We start from the raw sequence: 19164 nt of genomic DNA, 5'->3' as shown, positions 1-19164 counted from the left end.
ATATCTTAGGACCAACCAAACTTTTCTTTGTGATTTTATCTATCAAAAAAAAAAAAAAAACTTGAATGTATGAGTTCTTAATATAAGATCTTATCAAACTTGTTTAATTTGTACTATAAACTTGCTATTTTGCAAGGATTGCAGCTTGATGATTATTGACTATATATTTCCTACAGCTTTCATGAGCGCATGGATTTTGGACTTGCATTTTCTTGTTGCTATCTTCTAAAGCATTTTGGACTTTTTTCCTTGCTATAGCATTGAAGTTAGGCTCCGTTTGGAATAATTTTTTTGCTGCTTTTTAAAATAGCTTTCTAGTATAAAAGCTTCTTGAATTAGAAATTTTTTTTATTAAAATACTGTTTTAGAAAGCAAGATAAAAGCTGTTCCAAATGAAGCCTTAGCCTAGCAAGAAATTTTTAAAGAAAAGGATTTAAAGCTTTCCTTCTCAATCTTTGCCTACATTTTTGTTATATTATATTATTTTGCTAAAAAACTATTCTATAAGAAATAATATACTTATTTGAGTTATTTCATAATATAAAATTAAAAAAATAGAGCAAATACCTCATTAATTCGAAAGGTCTTAATTTTTTTGAAAAGGCATTGATTCAATTTCTGTAGCAATAAGTGATGTATTTTTTTTTTTTTTTGAAATGTAAACAAGTTATAAATAATAAATTATATGTTTGAAATTTATGCCATAAAAAATCAAATTGTCCTAAAGAGAACAAATTTAAGAATGCATTCACACTTTTTATACTAATATGGCGTTAAGTATATTTAGAAATATACTTTTTGGATTCAATAAAATTTCTATATTCGATTTAAAGATGGAGACGGCTCGTTTGAATTGTATAATTACTTTTATTTTCATTAAAATAGATATTATAACTATATTAAATATATTTATATTTTTAAAAATATTTGTCAATATAATTTGATATAAATTATTTCATGACAGACTTAAAAATTATTATATTTACTTTAAAATTAGTGTAATAAAGATTCTTTATCCATAATGCTAGTGTTAAAGTAAATCTAATAATTGTCAAATTTATTCTTATATAATTTAATAATTTATATCATAATATTCTTAGGCAGTTCTTATATATATTTGTAAACTTATTTGGGACAATTTTTTTATTGCTTTCTACAATAATTTTTTAGTAAAAAATTTTCACTAAAAAATTATTTTAGAAAATAATGAAAAAATTATTTCATATGAAAGACGTGATTTGGATTCAAATCATGTCTATATTGGTCCAAATTTTGGTCTTTCTTCTACTGACGAAGTTTTTATTTCCCACCAAATACATTTTATTAATTTTTAAAATAATGAATGAGAAATTATAAAATGCATGTAAGTTAAATCATGTTTAGTAGCCATAAAAATCTAAATTAGTAGCATGAAAGTTTTTAAATATACCTAAGTAGACCAAAAAGATTAAACAAAAAAAATTTAATTAAAAAAAAGCTGCAAAGAAAAAACCATGTTTAGTAGCCATAAAAATATCAACTTTATAATGATGCTTCATTGTGATAATATTTATATTATATGATTTTTCATTGAAAAAGAAATATATTCCCTTTTCATCTTGAAAAGAATATGAAATTAATTTAGATTAAATCCTTATTTTGAAAAGAATATGAACTTACCTATATTGAAAATAATAAACAATAAAACTAAGTTGAAATAAATAACATATTCTAACATAATTTAAATCTAAAATCATGTAAATAAAATGAACCAGTTTTCCAATAGTTTTTTTAAACAAGTAAATATATGAATATCTTTATTTTAAGATTTAATTTTTGGAGAAAGTAAATATTGTAGTTGTGGGGCTCCCATCAATATCACTTCAATCATGCATCTTTCAATGTCACACCATTTTTTTTATGGTTCCGTGAAGGCTTCTACTAATAGATGCGGAAGGAGAAGAAGAGTAGGCTTTTGAGAATTTGGATGCATTAGAGGTGAATACGAGGATTTCAAATGTTTCCAGAATCTATAGGTGATACGTAACTCTCTTTAGTATGTTGTTTGGAAGCTTTGACTATCGAGGAAAGAGAAAGTAAGGGTTTCGAGAATTTGGGATCTGAAAAAGAAGAAGACGAGGGTTTTGAGCATATGAGGCAAAGGCTTTTTTTAATTATCGTATTAATAAAATAATTAAAAATATGATAAATTAATAATATAATAATGATGTTTATATATAAGTATTTATAATTTTAATAATATATATAATATTAAAATTTTATTTCGAATTGAAAGATGAGAAGATCCCACTCAGCCTCATCTATTCCACATTTCCACCACAGAATAATGAGAACAAATAATTGCTTGTACTCATTACCTTTATCCACTCAAGTAAATGCTCGTCATTTGATATGCGCTGATAAGTGGCTTCCTTCAATCAAGGGCGGTCCGGTTTCCTGACAGGATCAAAGATTCTGCTCGTAAGTCATGCGCGTTATACTCTTTTCATATTAAATAATTGAATTATATAATATAATAATATATAATAATATTATAATATATATAATAATATATATATATATATATATATATAAATAGTGAATTGTTTAATCATATGTTCTTATTTATAAATTTCAATTTCAAATATTTCTTAAAAAGAGTGATAAATCAACAAGAAAGTAATAGTTAAATAAAATTATGATTGTTGTTTGAAAAAGCTAAGCATCGAGAAATCTGCCCCAAACTTATCCTTGGGCTTCGTTTGAGACAACTTTCTTACTGTTTTGCTTTTTAGCCCGCGACCACATTTTCTATTTAGCCAGTATTTTTTTCATACTTTCAAGAAATTTTTATGCTAAAAAGTTACTTTCTATAGCAACATTAAAATCACCTCTACATATTCTATGCGGTCACCAAAGGCGAATCAAGATGTGTCATGTCACTTTTTAGTTGTATACCAGTTATGTGTATCAGGTGGTATGGCCCATCCTTATTCGCTTCCAAATCATCTGGTGATTGCTGAGAATAATCTCTCCTCCCAAAGGGACCCTTAGAGAGAGAAATTTATTTGGCTGCCAATTTTGAAGTCACTGGATTCTGACATGAACCTTCTTCAAATGCGAATTTGATTCCAATCACATATAAATACAAAAGGAGATATGGTTCTCCGGATCTAGACTTACAGCTTAATGTCAATAAAGCTCAAAATGTCAAAGGCAACGATATCAACTTTATAATTAGAGAAAGATATTTATCAAACTTTGCGTGCATGGACGATAGTCAGGGCCGGAATTATGCTTTTACTTACATAATATGGTCGACATTGAATATAAATAGTTGGGTTATAGTTAATAGTCTGCTCATTTGCTCTCTTGAAATGAGGGGTGATTGGATGACCAATAAGACTAACATTAGATGTTGGTCGCTGACAAACCAAAAATTGAGCATTAATGTAGGCATTGGGTGACAATGGATGAGAAATGTTAGAATTTGGTAACGACCGATTGTTAGCTAAGATGCTCTCTTGATAGGAGGGGATACTATATGACGACGAAAATTAGGTGTCTGTCATTCATAGTAGTCAAGTGATGGTAAATACTAAATACGAGAAGTTGAGCAGCAATCTGTGGTTGACTCGATTTATCTTCTTATAAGAAGAGTGGTTGGTTTACTTATACAAAGAGCATCAATTATTGGTAGGCATCATTTTATAATCGTTGAGGAACATCAAAAGTTGAACGATGATATGTTCGTGACTCGATTGTTCTCCTAATAAAAGCGAAGATGAGCATCATGCATCAAGGGCTTATGAATATTAGATGTTAGTTTCTTTTTGTTGAGATCAAATGATGCTCAATGAGGAATATATATATATCAAAATGTATGCAACAATGGAAGCCAATGTTGGTTAATGGATGCATGCCTATGTTGGCCAATGACTAATGATATACGTTGGCAATAATATGCATCGATGTTTGTCGATGGAGGACATAAGGTGATGATGATGATGACGACACCAATAATGGTTGATGATTGCTTTTGTTCTGTGTATGATGTATCTATGGATCTCATTTTTTTTCTCCATTCAAATCTTACTTTTATGAATGTGTAGGAATACAATCTATTTATAGAATTTTTTTAAAGATGGCATCATTATAGTCATTTCTATAAAAAAAAACATGAACAACCCATTTGTCTATTTGAAAATACCCCACTAGATCATTAATACTTTTTAGATACTTTGGTGTCTTAGACTTCGTTTGGGACGCTTTTCTTAGTATTTCTTAAAGGGTTATTTGACAAAAAAGTAAAATTTTAATAATAGAAAGCTATTTTAAGAAACATTAAAATAGTCGTCTCAAATAAAATTTTAATGACATCATTTTAGACTATTTTGAACTCAGATTTATCTCATCCAAACACTTATTTTGACTAGAAAAATGTCAAAATAAGAAGCTATATGACACCACAAATAGCTTGAAATAAATCATATCGAAATTTTCTAAAAAATGAAGTTCAAATCATACCGAAATTTCTCACTCAATTATTTAAATATTTTGAGATATGAAAATTTTGAATTAAAATTTATATTTGACAAAATAAATTTTTTGATAACGCATCAATGATATTATTTACTATATATTGCGCACTATTTAAAAAATATTTTCTAATCAAATTTAAATCAACTCTCATTCAATTTTAGCTCGACTCAAATTTTCAATTTTAAATTTAGAAAAATTTCAACAAAAAAAATTTATATTTGTAAGCAGAAATTCTTATTACGTGCATCCTCTACAGAGAAGCAAAATGGCACAATTCCTCTTTGAAAATCCATCAAGAAAAACAAGCAGAAATCATATTAATTAAATAGTTTCAATTAGTTAAAATTTTAAGCTGGAGATTAATTAACTTTATCTAGAATCCTTTTGACTTAATAAACTTTCAATAATTAAAATTATAATTCTAAGATATAATAATGGCCTAAGTCAATCTTCTAGAATTGAATAGAGATTAGAATTCTTTTAGACATAATAAGTGCTCGAATCCAATCCATCAGAGTTCTCAAATTTTTTTTCAATCAATGTGCTATAAATTCGATCGTATAATTAGAATATTTCTATCAAACTTATTTTTCTATCTATTAAATTGAAAACTAAGATTTTGTTTGGGACGGCTTACTTATTGCTTTTTAAAATAATTTTTTATACAAAATTAAAAATTTTGTACTAAAAACTTCTTTAAAAAGCAGTAAGAAAGTTTTTCCAAACAAAACCTAAATTTAATATCAAAAATTGACTTATAATTCTTTCATGAATATTCCACTATTATTATTATTTTTTTTTATGAATATTCCACTATTATTCTGTTAAATAATTGCCAAACTTTACATATGAAAGCAGGAAAAGATTAAAGCTTTTCAGCTTGAGAGATTTGACCTTTGACTTTCTCTTCTCAGAAAACGAAAATTGGAGATTGATGAGAAATTCAATGGTTGACCATTTATTTTTATTTTTATTATAGACGACAAAATCTCTTTTACAATATTTATTTCAAAATAAATTGAATAATTTTGAAGCTTATTCTGTATATTTTATATTAAATATTCTCACCTTTTTTTTTTTATTTCTTATCTTTAGAATGCAACCATTGCTTTCCTCATCTCATGTGAAGCCTTCTAAGCTTTAAAGCTTCTTATCACGACAATCCTTATTCCTTCATGCTCTCTCTCTCTCTCTCTCTCTCATGGCTTACTCTAGAACAAATTATCCTCATCATCTGCTATTAACTTTCTCTCTCTCCTCTTATCTTATTTTTTCTTCATTGTGCTACTGTATTTCTGTTTCAGATTCTAAATCTGATAGCTTTATTACCATTGATTCATTGAGAGGTTCTTTGGAAGATCAAGAAAATTTCATAGTGTTCAGCCTTATAGAGAGGGCAAGGTACCCCTACAACTATCCTGCTTACGATCCTTCTTATTTAGGCCTGAAGAATTATTCCCTTGTGGAGGCCTTCGTCAGGGACACAGAGGCTATTGAAGCCAACGTGAGTTTTTTATTTTATTTTATATATATTTCTTCAATTGCTTATTGCTTTGTTTTTCCAATGATCAAGTAAGAAATCAAAAAATATTGACTTTTTGGTTTCAATATAATTAATAAATAATTAAATTTGTCTAGAAAATATACATAAATATATCATTTTAATTGAAAATCTCTTAGTATTTCTAATTATTTATAATGAAAAATGAGAAGAATATCATATAATGCTTACATGTTCTTTTCTCACAAGAAATAATAACTTAAATCTCTAATCAATCAAACAAGAAAGCAAACTATTTTTCACTTTATTTCTCTTCAACCAAATAAGTGTATAAAAATTAATTCCATTTCCTCTATCAATTCCTTCAAAGCAAATAGAGCTTAAGCAACATTTTTAGCTAGATGAAGTAAATAAAATTTATTTCAGTTAAAATTCTCTAAAAGAGAGCTATTGCATTGCTTTAATTACCATAAAATACCAAAAAAAAAGAAGAAGAAATTATTAGTTTTTTCTATGCATGATTTGCTTCATTACTGATGCTGTGAGTCAAAATGGTAATAGCTATAATTGGTAAGAAAATGATCAGAATATTTAAGGCAAATTATGATGAGAATATACCATAATCACTATTTTTTTTTTTATAGAAAGAAAATATAATCAGTACTGATGTTTAAAATTCTACAGTTTGGAAGATACCAGAACCCTGAGGAGCTTCCTTTCTTCCCAGATTACAAAGCTTTTCCATTAGTGCCTCCTTTCAAATTTTCACAAGTAATCACTTTTCTCTCTTGCAAATATTAAACATTTATCATCTATATAGTTTTTAAATATATATATTGGGATAGTAGAGCCATTAAGACAAACTCACATATATATATATCACATACATAAATTTTGATCCTATAACTTCTTGAATAGTAGCCAAAGCTCCCAACAAATAGACCTAGATGAGCTGCGAACGGATTCTTAAATATTTCAGCTATTCCTTGTGTAGATCTTGTATCCTCCTGCTTCATCTATTAATGTAAGCAGAACTATATGGGATATGTACTTCAATAAGCTCCTTCCACTAATAGCCATAGAAGGTGATGATGGAAACTATCAGCAAGCAGCAGCATCAGATCTTATTTGTTTGCAGGTAAGAGCTGAAAATAACCATCTTTCTTCATTTCCGCTGCTCTTATTTTAAGAAAAATATTGCGTAGTTATGCGCAACATTAAAATTTTATGCTTAAAAATTATAGAATTCAAATTTCTGCCGTTAGAAAGAGAGATTATTATTATTTTTTTTACTCAGCTTCATTTGGGCAACTGCTTTTTAAAACGGCTTTTTAGTGCAAAAAATTTATTGAATTAGAAATCTTTGTACTAAAAAGTCATTTTAGAAAGTAGTAAGAAAGCTGTTTGAAACCAAGCCCCAATTTATAGCCCTTGGGCCACAGTTGAGTCAACTATTGAGTCAACTTAAGCACTACTTTGAGACGTTATTTTTTATGTAATGATGTTTTTATTAATAAATGGATTTGAATTTTTACAGGCCCTCTCCAAAAGAATTCACTATGGTAGATTTGTGGCCGAAGTGAAGTTCAGAAACACCCCTTCAGATTACCTCTCTGCAATACATGCAAAGGTTTAATTTTCATGTATTGCAGATTATCTCTCTGCAATGCAAGAAATTCCCTTCTCATAATACTAGCGTAATGATGCTGCAAAACACTGAGAAAGTAACTCTTCTCCTTCAACTTAAGCAAAAAATTTACCATTTATGCAGGATTCTGAAACTCTAACAAGACTGGTGACATCAAAGACAGTTGAAGAAACAGTAACAGAAAGGGTGAAGAAGAAGGCCGAGGTATTTGGCCAGAATGTAACTCTAAGAGAAGCCTCAAAAGATGGAAATGAGACGACTAAATACAAGGTGGATCCTTCAGTTGTTTCTAATCTCTATGGCGAATGGGTTATTCCTCTTACCAAGCAAGTTGAAGTAAATTACCTTCTGCATCGCCTTGACTGATGAGACCAGGAAGATAGTTGAATTGCCAGATGCTAGATTGCTAGTTGAAGTGCTGAAGGAATTTCGTCACTTAGGATAGAAGAAAATGAATTCTTATGGATGGTACTGCACTCACATCATTGTTCCTCATTTGTAGTATAAAATATTCTTTTATAACTGATGAAGACTATCATTATATTTTGCATGTTTATGTTATTGGAAGAAAGGCAAAATCTAATTTAATCATTAAGAGTGAAAAAAAAAAAACAGAAAAGAGAAAGAAGATAATTACATAAAACACATCAGGAATGTTATACATATTCATGAACTAAAAATATATATTAGTATTTATATCTAATTATTTTTTTTATTTCTTTAAAAAAAATATAACAATAATAAGCTTTTATCCCACTATGTGTGGCCGGCTATTTGAATCCTTTTTCTCCATTGTGTTCAATTAAAAGTCAAATTTTCATTTAAATATAATAAAAAATGTCTTTTTTAATAGTTTCTAATAAATATTTTTAGGTCTATCTCTAACATATGTTGGATCTAATATATCTACTCTCCTAATAGGGTTATCGATCGGGAGGCTGACATTTTAAGCGATCAAATCATGCATCTAAGCTGACTCTCCCTAATCCTATCTACCACTTGAGCTACTCCAATCTTTTCATGTATATACTCATTTCATATTGTCTCTAAGTGTAAAGCTACTCATTTACCTAAGCATTCTCATCTCTACAACACTAAACTTAATATTATGCTTCTCTTTTAGTGTCAAACATTTGATCTAGACCATAAAGTATTATAAGTGTCACCTCCCTTAAGCTTGAGGGGCACTTTTCTATCACAATATAGGCCCAATGCAGTCCTCCACTTCAACATTCTACACCATAAAGTATTCTAAGTGTCACCTCCCTTAAGCTTGAGGAGCACTTTTCTATCATAATATAGGCCCAATGCAGTCCTCCACTTCAACCATTCAAATTGAATTCTCCTAATAATATCCCAATATATTTCATCATCATTTTGAACAACATACTTAAGATATATAAAACATTTTATCTATTACTATTAAAATTACACTCTAGGTATTTGATTTCAGATCTACTCAAATAAAAATTTTTAAACTCTAAAGTTGACCTCCATAATTCATGTCTTTCATTAACTCTCTCTGTGCATAGTCTTTTCAACAAAAGAATATAATCAGTAAAAGCATACACTGAGGTACATCCTCTTGCAAATGTGTTGTAAGAACATCCATAACTAATGCAAAAAAGATATGAGCTTAAAGTTGATCTTCGATATGTAATCCAATTGAAATAGTCAAATAGATATATACTTAATCATACCACCCTATGTTTGAACGTTAGTATTAGCTCTTATATACATATACTTTAATGACTTGAATATTAACATTATTAACATTTTTTTTTTCTAGAACTCTCCCGAGCACTTCTCTAGAACTTTATCATATGTTTTATCTAAATCAATAAATATCATACGTAGACCCTTCATACTCCCTCTATACTTTTCCATCAAACCTGTCAACAAATGTATAACTTCAATAGTAGACCTATCAAGCATGAATTCAAACTAATTTTGAGAAACATTACTATCACATCATAATCTATGCTCCATTACTCTCCAATAATTTTAATGTATGATACATCAACTTAATTCATTTGCAATTTGCACATTTTTGTTCATTACCTTTATTCTTAAAATTATGAATCAACATACTATTTGTCCACTCACATGACATATTTTCAGTTTTTAAAATAATATTAAAGAATTAAATAAGCCAATAAATTCTTTGATCCCCAAGGCATTTTCATACTTCTATTGGAATCTCATATGATCCTACTGTTTTTTCATATTTCATTTTCTTTAAAGCCTCTTCAAATTTTTTTTAATAATACAACAATAAAAATATAAATATTTATTTTCAAAATAAAAAACATAATATTGTTGATTAAAACTAAAAATATAATAAAAATTATTGTTCAAAAAAAGTAAATGTGGCAGCTATTCAAGATGATGTTTATGATGATGGTGAATGATGCCACTGATAGTGGTGATGGCAGCCAGTTGTGATAGTCATTTTTAAAAACATCAAAATAATTTGGGTTATTTTGAATGTTTTTAAAAAACAATTTGATTCATTTATAAAACTAAAATATAAAAATAATTAAAGAAAATGTTAAACAACATATTTTAAAAAATAAACAAGCAAAAGTGACAACAAACAATTTTCTGTATATTTTTTAATTGTATTTATTTTTTTCTTGATAATAAATTAAAGCATTCTTAAAAATATTCAAAATATCATAAATTTAGATATTTTGAATATTTTTAAAAATAACTATCACCACTAGTCACCTCTATCATCACCACCATCACTGACAGCCACCATTACTGCTGCACTAATGACTACCCCCTCCACAGACAACATATAAATAAATAAATAAATGTATTTTAAAGGCATAACAATATTTATTTTAAATTAAAATATACATAAAAATAAAATAAAATAAATCCAAAGAAAAAAAAAAGTGATTAAAAACGGCCACTAAATAAGATTTCAAGTCTTTTCCTTTTTCTTAGCTTGGTCAGTACCAAGGCATCAAAATAGAAGAAAACTAGAGCAAAAAAGGCCTGCAAGCTCTATTTAGCCCTTAGTAGAGAACCGGATTTATAAGAACTGTATATATCTTATATGGCTTTATTTTAAATTTCGAGATGAAATTTTACATTATTAAATTAAAATTAAAATTATTGAACTTATTTCAATTATAATTTATCCTTAGCCTGCCAAAATAAGATTTATCAAAAAAAAAAAAATCTAATATATAAACTACATTATTATAAGTTTATGTGCTAAAATTAGTATATAAATGCCGAGCAAAAGGAGTACACATTAAAAGGAATACAATGTATTTAAAATCTTTTAGAGTCGCTTAGATGTGCATTAAATAAATACATGTAATTATTATTATTTTTTTACTTAAAGTGAAATGAATGTAATGTAAAACTTAAAGATGACAGCGATGACATCGGGGACAGCTGCCAGTGGAAGTGGTGACTGGCGATAGCAGGTAAGGGCACCTGAGGCAACAACGACGACCAACGGTGGGTGGAGGCTGGTGGCAGTGGCGGCCGGCAAAGGATAGCTGTTGGAGGAGACGACCGAGGCAGCGGTGACAAACACCTTACAATATAATGAACTAAGTTAAATCTAATGATATTCAAATACACTTAAATTGAACTAAGGCCTAGTTTGATTGAGCGTTTTTTGTGCTTATTCCTTTTCAAAATGGTAAAGTTATTTCTTTTTTATTGTTTAGTTCCTAGCTCAAACCACGTTCTCAATAACATCATTTTGTTCATTTATTTGTTATTTTGAGAAAGCTTTTTATATATGTTTTCTCCGTTAAATGACTCCTTTTTTTGAACCAATGTTTCTTAAAACCGTCTTTTACAAAAGTACCGAATAACCAAACGAAGCCTAAATGATAAATTCCAAATACTTCAAAATTTCAACGCTCATCACTTTATTGATCATAAAAATATAGTGTTGATGCTTCATTTCTTCTGATGTTAATGCTTCACCAATCACCTAAGATAGGTAATGTAGGGTCAATAATATAACATTTTTAATGTGGAAGTGATTAGTTTGAAAGCCCATTGCCAACCATAATCTACAGTGATCAATCCATTATTTTCTCTTATTCTGATGCATAAAAACTGTTCTTCTTCCTTTATTTATGGCTTCTTTCCTTCATATTAATTTACACCATTCGTTGAAATTTTTTTTTATTATGGAATCATAGTGTAAATTATATGCCCTTTAGACCTTGTTATTGCTATAGCTTTCATTTTCAATTAGTAATAAAAAAGCTACTTCATGTCTTTACAAATCCTCATTATTGATTTTTTTTTTTTTTTTGGTTATTTTCTTAGAACTTCTAGTTTGATTTTAGGGGGTTATATATATAATTTAAAATTTAAAATTAATTTAAATAATGTTTAAATATCACAATTGCATTAAAATAAATAAAAGAAAAAATATATTTAACTTTTAAAAAATTAATATTAACTCAAACTTAAGGAAAAATTTTACAAGATGGCCTTTAAAAGAGAAGTATAATATTAAGTTAAATGTTACGGAGATGAGAATGCTCATATGAATAAGTTGTTTTACTCTTCGAGATAAGATACAAAACGACCATATATACCACATGCTTAAAAAAATTTGAACTCACTCCAGCATAAGACAAGATAAGAGAGAATCGCCTTAAATGGCTTGGTCACATAAAACGGCAGCCTTTTAATAACCCGATTAGGAATAGAAAATAGTATAAATAATCTTTCTTTATTAAATTTAAATGAGAATTTGACCCTTAACATGACACAATTGATAAAAAAAATCATGCAGCCAACCCCAAATAGGGGAAATTATTCTGACCGCACGTCGTCTGGAGACGAATCATGATGCGTCACATCACTCTATTGTTGTGTACCGTTTTATATCGGATGATGCGGCAAATTCTGATTCGCCTCTAGATAGTTTGATGATTGCACCGAATAATTTCTCCACAAAGTGAGATAAAAGACTTGTTGTTGTTGCTGCTTCAGCACTTAAATGCCTTCATGGAAAGAACAACTCCAAAACACATCTGGATTCTTAGCAATTAACTGAACTGGTTAAAAAATCTACAAACTTAAAATTGCACAAGAATTCAACATTTATACACAGGATGACCATATCTTTCCCTGCAAATTAAAGCATAAAAACCCAGAGGCATAAGAACCAGTCTAAGCTGGCACACAAATTCAAAACAATCTCACATGGCTGCCTTCACCTTCCTTTCCCTTCAAATCAGCTGCTACGAGACACTAACAGAATCAATAACCCTAACAAACTCCAAACCACTACCTCCAATATCAAGTTCACCATCAATCCTCTTCTCTTCATTCTTATCACCATTTACCTTCACCTCAGCTTCTTCTCCATTGATGCAACCGGAAGCAACATGGTCAGCAGGATTAAAGGCGGCACAGCATTCGTCGAACCGGTAGCAGCCAATGAGATGATCATTGGTCATCCCTGCCGTTTGCATGAAGGAGTAGATGACCGTAGGCCCGACGCACCGGAAACCCCTCCTAACCAAGTCCTTGCTGATCGAATCGGCCTTCGGCGTCTTCACCGGTACTTGACGGGGATATCGGAATCTGCTTGTAATTGGTTTTTGGTTCACAAAGCCCCAGCAGTAATTGTTAAATGATCCAAACTCCTCTATGATCTGCAGAAATCATACAAATGTTCTGGTTTTAGTTAAAGCTAGAAAATTTTGAAGTCATGTAGTGATTATACTTTATATTCATTAAATTGATAAATTAATTTAAGCATCTTCATCTTTTTAATTAACATAAAATTAAATATTAACAAGGCTTATAAACAATGGGATTTTGTTGAGATTTTGGTTTGAAAAAATAATGAAAAATATAAATCCAATTGGCTAAGTCAAGATTATATAAATCAATAAGCCTCTTTCTCCAAAATTGTCTGATATTTCAAAAAGATCTTATAAAATAGAAAGTTATCTAATTGTTCAAATAGGAAGTTAGTTAGATGGAAGCAACTATAATTTATTTTCATTATGAAGTAAAATAATATTTTAAATTGAAGGGGTAAGATTCTCTTACTTGAAAGAGGCGTTGAGATTCTCTATTGATGGAACATGAAGCACATTTTTATTGAGTTTAGAATAAAAAATTTCTATGATTAAGGATTCATTTGGGACGGCTTTTTTATTGCTTTTTAAAGCAGCTTTTTAATACATAAATTTTAATTTTTATACTAAAAAACTGCTTTAAGAAGCAATAAAGTCCCAAACCAAGCCCAAGTTAAAAAAAAAAGCTATAAGATACTAAACAAAGCCAGTGCAACTAAAATTCAGACAGCAATAAATTGCTGCCATGTGTTGTAGACGCTTGGTTTAGTTTGCTCCAGTAGCATGAAGGCAATTCCTAACTACAGTGATCCAACTTGGGAACCTGGACCACAAATGGCTGTCAAAGCAGGAAGGGAAATAGAAAGATTGGCTTTTTAGTTAAGCTCAAATATTAGCCTTTATAGTCCTAGACATTACTCTTCTAGTGTCTATATCAATGGAAAACGTTGTACTACAAAACAGTAAAAAGAAATAGAGAAAGAGATGAATGTGAACCTTGAGAATTATTCGGGCATTTTCGACAACCCCGCGCAATTTTGGCTCTGAAAGAAGGGAACTTGCAGGGCTTCCTGGAGCTGTTAGCTTCTTCTCATTGATTTTTGAAACCAACATGGGGTCAAATTCCATGAAGACTTCCCTGTAAAGAGATGAAAGGTTGATTAGCGAGCAATTGAAGTTGATGTGAACTGAACAAATTAGCTTACCTAAATATGTGCCTTTTGCTAAGAATCACCGGCCAAGTGAGTTCTGCTAAAGCACCTGATAGAACAAGCAATTCAAAAAGCTTCCTGTACAGTATTTAGATTATTAGGAACTGGAAAATCTTTCGAGTTTCTTAGAAGAGGGTTAAAGATTATGAAGGAGTTGAGATTGCATACCCATCATCATGAACAGGAACACCCCATTCTTCATCATGAAATGCCACATACGCGGGATCTGTAAGAAGAAACTAAATCAACATCTGATAATCCGACTACAAGAACCGTGTGAAGAAGCGTATATTATAAACAAGAAACATTTTGATCAAAGACTTTATTCCTAATAAGAGATCACCGGTCCTCCTATTCATATCAAGTATTTGAAACTAGTCTTCCATGGCTTCAAATTAGATTAATTTCTTCCTTAGATATGTTCTATCATCATTCCTATTTACAATCCTCAATCTCCTAATCGAATTATGTGATGGTTGGTCAGATGAGAATCTTAAATAAGATTAATATGGGATTTTTCTTGGTCAGAGCAGCATATTTTGTATCCAATTTGATTCTGCCGCATAGCTTAGCCATATCCAATACAAAAACCAAGAAGTTTTGCAAAAAATATTTCAGCCAGAAAGTGAAATCAAATAGAATATCCAGAATGATAACATTTTGTGTGTGATTGCCTAACTTGCCTAGTTTGGTGTGCAAAAGCTCATTTATCCCAAGAATGGCCATTGCTTGGTAAGCTCTGATTATTGCTAATAGGCATTGTTGAGATGCACAAAACACCCAAGTTCCAAAGCAAATGTTAAGATCAGATCTCCCACTTTATTTATATCCATACCTCAAGTAGGCACAAATGTATGATCTAGACTCAATTATCCTTTTCAAATCATTAGTTTTAGCTACCACAAGATCAACATTTCAAGTGAAAGCCAAAGCTCACTTCCCTTAAGAAAACCCCTGAAATTTTTTTTTTCCTTTGAAATAAGTGCAATACATTTGAAGCAGAAGAAAGATATCATCTTTGAAGTCTTAACTAAAATACCTTTTTTTTAGAGATTTCAAACTCTGATATCCCTATTGCAGATCACAGGTAACGACCAACACAAATAATTATATATAGATAAAAACCAAACACTTCTTCTTTACCTTTTCCTTTCCAGGTCAGGTTTCAAACGTAACTAGAGCTAATTTTAAAAAAAGGAAAAAAGGTCGCACCCATTACAGAAAATTTTATTTGGATTTGAGAAACAAATTATTAGCGAAAATTACTAGGCTTTCTCAAATCTTATATTACAGAAGTAAAATTACCTAAATGATAGCATGATACGAGCAATAAATCAAATTACAAGCATCTATAGAAAAAGAGTGAGAGATAACAATGTCACAAACCACTATTTGGCGTTACCCAAGCACACCTCTTCTTCCCCAACAAGTTCTCCTCTGGCCGCACCGTAGCACCGTCAGGTACAACCCTCTCCAATTTCGCAACAATCTTCTCAGCCTTTGCAAAACCCTGCCTTCTCCTGCCAGAAAAGCTCCCCCTTCCTATTCTCCCAGTCGAAGCTCTACTGCAAAATGAATCTGTTGATGCATCCGAAGAGCAAGAAGCATTCAGTGAAAAATTAGAGCGCAGTAGTAGTTCTTGTCTCTTCAGAACCGCCGGAGCACTCATTTGAGGCGAGAGAGGATGTGAATCTACAACCAAAGGAGCCGCCTTTTTATCTTCCTTTAACAAAGTCTCATCTCCCTCTATTTTTCTCAGTGGTTTCAAACCCGCCTTGCGAGCCACAGCTGATGTCGACCTTGCCTTGTTTCCAGCGGGTCCGAGAACTGGCCTAGCTTCTGAATCTGCCACATTCATGGATCGGACCTTGGGCGCTCCAGACATGTCGAAAAATTTTACTCTAATAAGAGTCAAGTACTGAAATTCAAAGAAACCTTCTAATGCCCCTGCTTCTTGAGTCCAGATAGCAGGTTTAAATCTTCCCTAGCAGACTAGGGTTTACCAATGCTCCGTGTTGAAAAAGCTGAGATCTATGGTAACATTGTTGACGCAAGAACGCAACGCCAACATCAAGGCTTGACTTTGCTCGTTTTCCGTTGAAGTCACGCCCATGAGCTGGAGTAGAAGACCGCAACAAAACCCTAGAAAACTCTGCCCTGGAAAACGACAAGGATAGATGGTCTACTGCGGCAAGTAGGCATCAATCAGGAGAAGAACGAAGTCCATCTAAGGAGAGATCTGGCGATGAGCAATCTGTCAAGATCCTCCGAAACGCTAGATGGAGAAGATGCGGAAGGGATAGAAAGATTATGAGAAAATATGTCCGGTGGAATGATTATGAGAAGCTGTGAGAAAGGAGAGTGAGAGAGGTGGTGGAATGATTTAAAGTTAGGAACCGCCAGATGCCGGTGGGCGCATGTGAGATACTGGTTCTATCCGGTTGTACCGTCACGCACAGTGCTCCCAGAGTTGCGGTTTGTTGCCTGAGAAGAATATTTCCTGAGCTTTAAAATTAGTATATTTCTTTTAAATTGATAAAAATATGTACTGTTTTGTCTAAATTTATTTACCTTACTAATAAATCGAAAACTACAGAAAGTAGAGGGAATTTCAAAAGAATACTCAAGAAAATTAAATATCTCAAAGTGACATAATATTCACTACATTATTAAAAAAAAGTACAAAAAAAGTCCTCTCAATTATTTCTTAGCATTCTTTATTTATAAGGTTCTGAAAACTACAGAAAAGATTGTACAAATGAAAAAGTAAAAACTATAATTACACGGAACATCCGTACAATAATACATACCATCATAGACATGTGACACCTCTTGATTAACTGAAGGAGGTCAGAAGGTTTTGGCGAGCTCAGTGATGCCGAGTAAATGATGGTGAGTGCTGAGATTAAAATGAACCGGTTGTTGACTAGCTTCGTGATTTTGCCAACGAGTAAGGTGTTTTGGCGCCTGATGGAGAGCTCTCAAGTTCATTGATCACGGCGAGTTGACCCGAGTAGGTTGTTCCTATAGAAGAGTCTAGTGGGGATGATTTTTTAGGGAGAAAGTAAGTATAACATCTCAAGACCTAAAGTGAAAGAATTTTTTTCTTTTCTTTTTATTATCTTTTCAACTCGTTCTATTTATTAGCAGAGAGAAAGATACTATCCATTAATTAGTCATTTATACTAATTAATAAACTGTTGATTATAATATATAAATTTAAGAGCCTTATTTTGAAATTAGCTTTTAACCTTACAATTATTTTCATGATAAAAGATGCTATTTTCTCATCTAATATATATTTAAATTAATTAAAAAAAAGAGAGAAAAGATGAATATTAAACTAAAATTTAGTATTTATTAATTAAGACAAACTACAGTAATTTTCAGATCTAGAGTGTGAGTTATAAATAGCATTAGATACTGCATAAATGCAATGAATGTACATTAAATAATTTGGCGATATCACAATAACTAAAATAGTACAAGATATGTATATTGAGTATATTAAATATTACATAAATTTAATAAATATGATTTGATCTTATTTTTATAATAATAACAATTATTTTTGTTTATTGAAGGAATAAATTTTAGAAAAATTTGGAGAGGGGTCCATTTTGATCTAATTTTAGCAAATTTTATTAGTGTGTTCATCATTTTTAAGGCATGACAATGATCTAACTTAATGTAATTAATACATCATCAAGAAATTCAGCAAATCAAGTTAGAATCTTAGCGAAATATGGTTATAAAAAATTGTTAGGAACAACTTTAAATAATTCAAATTTTATTTTCAACAAACTTCTCGATGAAACAAACTGTCTTAATGTGATGAATACAACAATAGCAAAATTGTCTTGATCGAGTCCAAATGGACATAAATCAAGCACTTGAAATATAATTAAAAACTGCATCACAGTATTTGAGGAATCAGAATGTTCAAATCTTTCATGCTCATAATTGAATGAGTGTTTTAACATAAGGAATCGAATGAGCTCAAAATCACGCAATTCTGATGCTACAAATTAGAAACATAAATGCATATAATATAATTTATGATCCAGGGAATCAATATAAGATATCTGATGAAATGTTTTTGTGTTTTGTTTAAATAATTAAAACATCTCTCCAAAATATTATAAATAGACATAACTTTTTAAATGAAATCCCTCCCCCACCCCCGTCCCTTCTTTTGACTGTAAGCACGCAAAATTCACCGATCACTTAATCCTTCAAACAATATCATGAAAATTTCAACAATGTTTCGACTACTTAATTTAGGCTTCGTTTGTGACGACTTTCTTATTGTTTTTTAAAACAATTTTTTAGTTCAAAATTTTATTGAACTAGAAATTTTTTTACTAGAAAGTAGTAAGAATGTTGTCTCAAATAAAAGCTTTATTTTTTACGACTTTTTTTATACTTCTTAAAATAACTTTCTAGTAAAAAATTAAAATTTTTGTATCAAAAAACTGTTTTAAGAAATAATAATAAAGTCGTTCCAAACAAAGCCAAAGTCTTAATATTATTTCTGTTTGAATTAAGGCAATTTGATGTTGGTAGAATAGTCTCATCAAAATATTTATTTCAATAATATGATTCCAAATTTAATTCTAAATTTGTATCGAATTTCATGCATAATTGTCAAATATTATATATATATATATATATATATATATATATATATTCCATAAA

At 30.2% G+C, this 19164-nt stretch overlaps 2 protein-coding genes across 2 annotated transcripts; one reads left to right on the top strand and one right to left on the bottom strand.

Annotated features, from left to right (window-relative positions):
• The first annotated feature begins 3763 nt into the window (after nt 1-3763).
• LOC110093101 (chorismate mutase 2) lies at nt 3764-8192 on the top strand. The gene is made up of 6 exons (XM_020817888.2): nt 3764-3800; nt 5826-6025; nt 6707-6793; nt 7017-7160; nt 7560-7652; nt 7794-8192. The coding sequence occupies exons 1-6, from the start codon at nt 3764-3766 to the stop codon at nt 8034-8036; spliced, it is 804 nt and encodes a 267-aa protein (XP_020673547.2). The 3' UTR covers nt 8037-8192.
• Nucleotides 8193-12683: 4491 nt separating this feature from the next.
• Nucleotides 12684-16828, bottom strand: LOC110093095. Its single transcript, XM_020817882.2, has 5 exons — nt 15853-16828; nt 14635-14692; nt 14461-14544; nt 14252-14393; nt 12684-13324 (listed from the first exon to the last, which is right to left on the bottom strand). Exons 1-5 carry the CDS (start codon nt 16349-16351, stop codon nt 12908-12910), a joined length of 1200 nt encoding a protein of 399 aa, XP_020673541.1. The 5' UTR covers nt 16352-16828; the 3' UTR covers nt 12684-12907.
• Between the last annotated feature and the right edge of the window lie 2336 nt (nt 16829-19164).

This window comes from Dendrobium catenatum, unplaced genomic scaffold (genome assembly GCF_001605985.2).
Source record: "Dendrobium catenatum unplaced genomic scaffold, ASM160598v2 fragScaff_scaffold_414, whole genome shotgun sequence".
Lineage (NCBI taxonomy): Eukaryota > Viridiplantae > Streptophyta > Magnoliopsida > Asparagales > Orchidaceae > Dendrobium > Dendrobium catenatum.
Note: the sequence above shows the minus strand (reverse complement) of the source record. Positions and strands in the feature narration are given on the sequence as shown.